Genomic DNA, 2,619 nt, shown 5'->3' on the forward strand with positions numbered 1-2,619 from the left:
AAAAAAAAAAAAAAAAAAGGAGAGCATGGTAAAAATATATTCCTCTACCTTATCTAGGTCCTGTGTGCCTCAAAGTCAAACTATGATTTTGCAAGCCTATGTTATTGTGATTCAGTATCTTCTCAAAACAAATACTAACCAAAATGAGTCACTTAGAATTTGCAGCAAAGTGAAAAGTGGTCATGGTTGAATAAGTTAATCTAAGCAAGTCTGTTAATTATCTCTACATATTTTTTTGAAGAAATATTTAATAAAACAATGTCTAGTTATTTCTCACATTTATATACTAGAAGGCTGTATCAGTGATGATTCACAGATATTTCCTCTTTTAATCTTTTTCTAAAAAAAGTACATTCTTTTTATCTCTAATTACAAGAAATTACTGAAATCCATATTCTCTACAAAGTATTCTCAAGTAACACTAGCATTACCCAGGAAGGTTTTTTTTAAAGATCATTTAGTATGAACAGCTGTTCATCCCTCTGACCTGAGATGAACTAAAAGTAATAATCAGCATGCTGCCATCAAGCCAAATTTTTTCAAATGGAATTCTTCCCAACAAAAATTTCATTTCAGCAAGCTCTCCATCATATACCTGAAATTAACAATATGCTCTGCAAAGACTAAAATTTAAAGTATCTGGTACTCAGTAATTTAGGAGATGAGGAAAACCACTCCCAAGACAGTTTGATCTCAAGTCTTAAATTATGACTCATCCCAGCAATTGCTCATTGCTCTGGGCTATGCATAAAACAGTTCCACTGGAATGACTTCCCAGGGCACAGTGCTGATGAATCTTTGCATCTCAAAGCACAGAAGCTACTGCTTTAACACAATACCTCAACCAGGGCTTCTCACAAGTGTCCAAACTAAATACTTCATTACGAAATCTTATTTTTAAACATTTCCTGTTAAAACATGTGACTTACAGAAATCGACTTTTTAGTTCCAACAAAATAAAACATCAATATATCACATATCAAAGCATTTGTTGCTATAAATCTGCATTTTTTGATGAACTAGCATTCTAATGCATCATAAAATGGACAACTGTAGCTCAGTACTTATGCTTTTAGGTGTTTATGCTCGGATTTTCCACAAGAACAGATGAACACAAGGTGAGTAAATTACTATACAATACTAAGGAGCTCAAGAATTCTGGCAGAGTAAGCAACTGAGCAAAATCAAGATGTCCCTGTATGCTGAACCAAGATATGACTATTCAAATTTATTTTAAAGCTATTCTCCTTCCTCTACTCTGATGAGATCAAAGTTGTGGAGCTGGAAGGCACTTTAAGGATAAAATAGTTAATGACCAAGGCCTGATCAGCCTGAGATCCTGAGAAAATAAGTGGCTTGCCTTGGCAATTGGTTGAAGGCAGAATCTGGACTGCAACTTGGATCCAAGGTGCTTTTAGTAAGTCAGGCTGTCTATGTCGTTGGTACACTTCCTCCCGAGTATTCTATTTTCTTACTTCCACAGAAACACCTCATTCTTTGGAATTTTTCCATTCAACCCACTAAGAGAGGTGAAACTGACTCGCCTGATTTGTGAAAGTGTACTTACGGTACTTTCTTCCACTATTTCTCACACTGTTACCTGAATTCTCAAACGTAAAGATACCTCATTGTCAATCACTAAGAGAATGTTATTTGGGGATAGCTTCCAAAGTCATGCTTGCTAAGGTCGAACAACTTCAGCAAAGGAACTTTTTAAATAAACAATATTAAGGATTTTTTTTAGAGAAAAGATTTCTTAAAATTAAATTCTTATACAGAAAGGGTCCATTCCAGTCCAATACCCCGACAAGCCGGTTATTACCAAAATGCTAAATCATTAACTATGAATAAGGACAGAGACTGCAACAACACATGGAGGGTGATTGGGAATTGTTTTGGGTGGCTACAGGAGGCGCACAGAAATATCACACCAGCAAAGAAATGGCCAGGTTCACTTCCCACCCTAAAAAAGGTGCGCAGTCTCGAACCCTCACCTGCACAGGCCGGCCCCACAGGGACAGAGAAAGATTAAGCCCTAGAATCGAGTAGAGCGGGCTCGCTAGGAGGGTCACCCCGGGCCAGGAGGGAGGAGGAGCCCCTGACCCGCCTTCTCCGCAGCGCGCCCCCAGCCCCCCTCAGCCCGGTCAAGTCCTGCCTCTCCACGCTGTCCCCCCATGGAGCGCCCGAACCCCCCGACCCCTATACCTGTGAGATAGTTGGTCCACTTGTACAGAACCCCCTCCATGCTTCAGAGCCCGGCACCGCACATCCTCGTGCCCCGGCGCCGACCAAGGTGATGCGGTGGGCGCGGAGCCTGGGGCGACCCCTCCCGACCCCCCCAGACCCCCGCCCCGGGCGCCCGCCACCGGCACTCGGCAGAAACGTGACTGCGCCCGGCCCCCGGCTCGCGCTTCCGCCGCCCGGCAGCTCCCTCCCGCGCCCCAGCGCCGGTTCTCTGTAGCCTGCCTTCCTTCCCCTGGGCGCCCCGTTTGTTTTCATTGACCCCGACGTCGCTTTCACTTCCTGGATGAAAGGGGCCGGCTTGTCCCGGGAAACCCCTCCCCGGCGGCGGGGCTGGAGGAGCGGGCGCGGCCTGAGGCCTGGCTGCCTTGCCGCAGG

The 2,619-nt window shown here is 44.3% G+C and overlaps 1 protein-coding gene across 2 annotated transcripts in view; it reads right to left on the reverse strand.

The window, feature by feature from the left end:
- PLEKHA3 (pleckstrin homology domain containing A3) overlaps positions 1-2,561 on the reverse strand; it is a 30,576-nt gene extending 28,015 nt beyond the window's left edge. For both annotated transcript variants that reach the window (XM_006151648.3, XM_006151646.3), the window contains exon 1: positions 2,206-2,561. In XM_006151648.3, coding sequence (XP_006151710.1) covers positions 2,206-2,245 — 40 coding nt within the window. In that variant the 5' untranslated portion in view covers positions 2,246-2,561. The remainder of the gene's footprint in view (positions 1-2,205) is intronic.
- Positions 2,562-2,619: the final 58 nt, after the last annotated feature.

Source organism: Tupaia chinensis, unplaced genomic scaffold (genome assembly GCF_000334495.1).
Source record: "Tupaia chinensis unplaced genomic scaffold, TupChi_1.0 Scaffold000322_1, whole genome shotgun sequence".
Taxonomy (NCBI): Eukaryota; Metazoa; Chordata; class Mammalia; order Scandentia; family Tupaiidae; genus Tupaia; species Tupaia belangeri.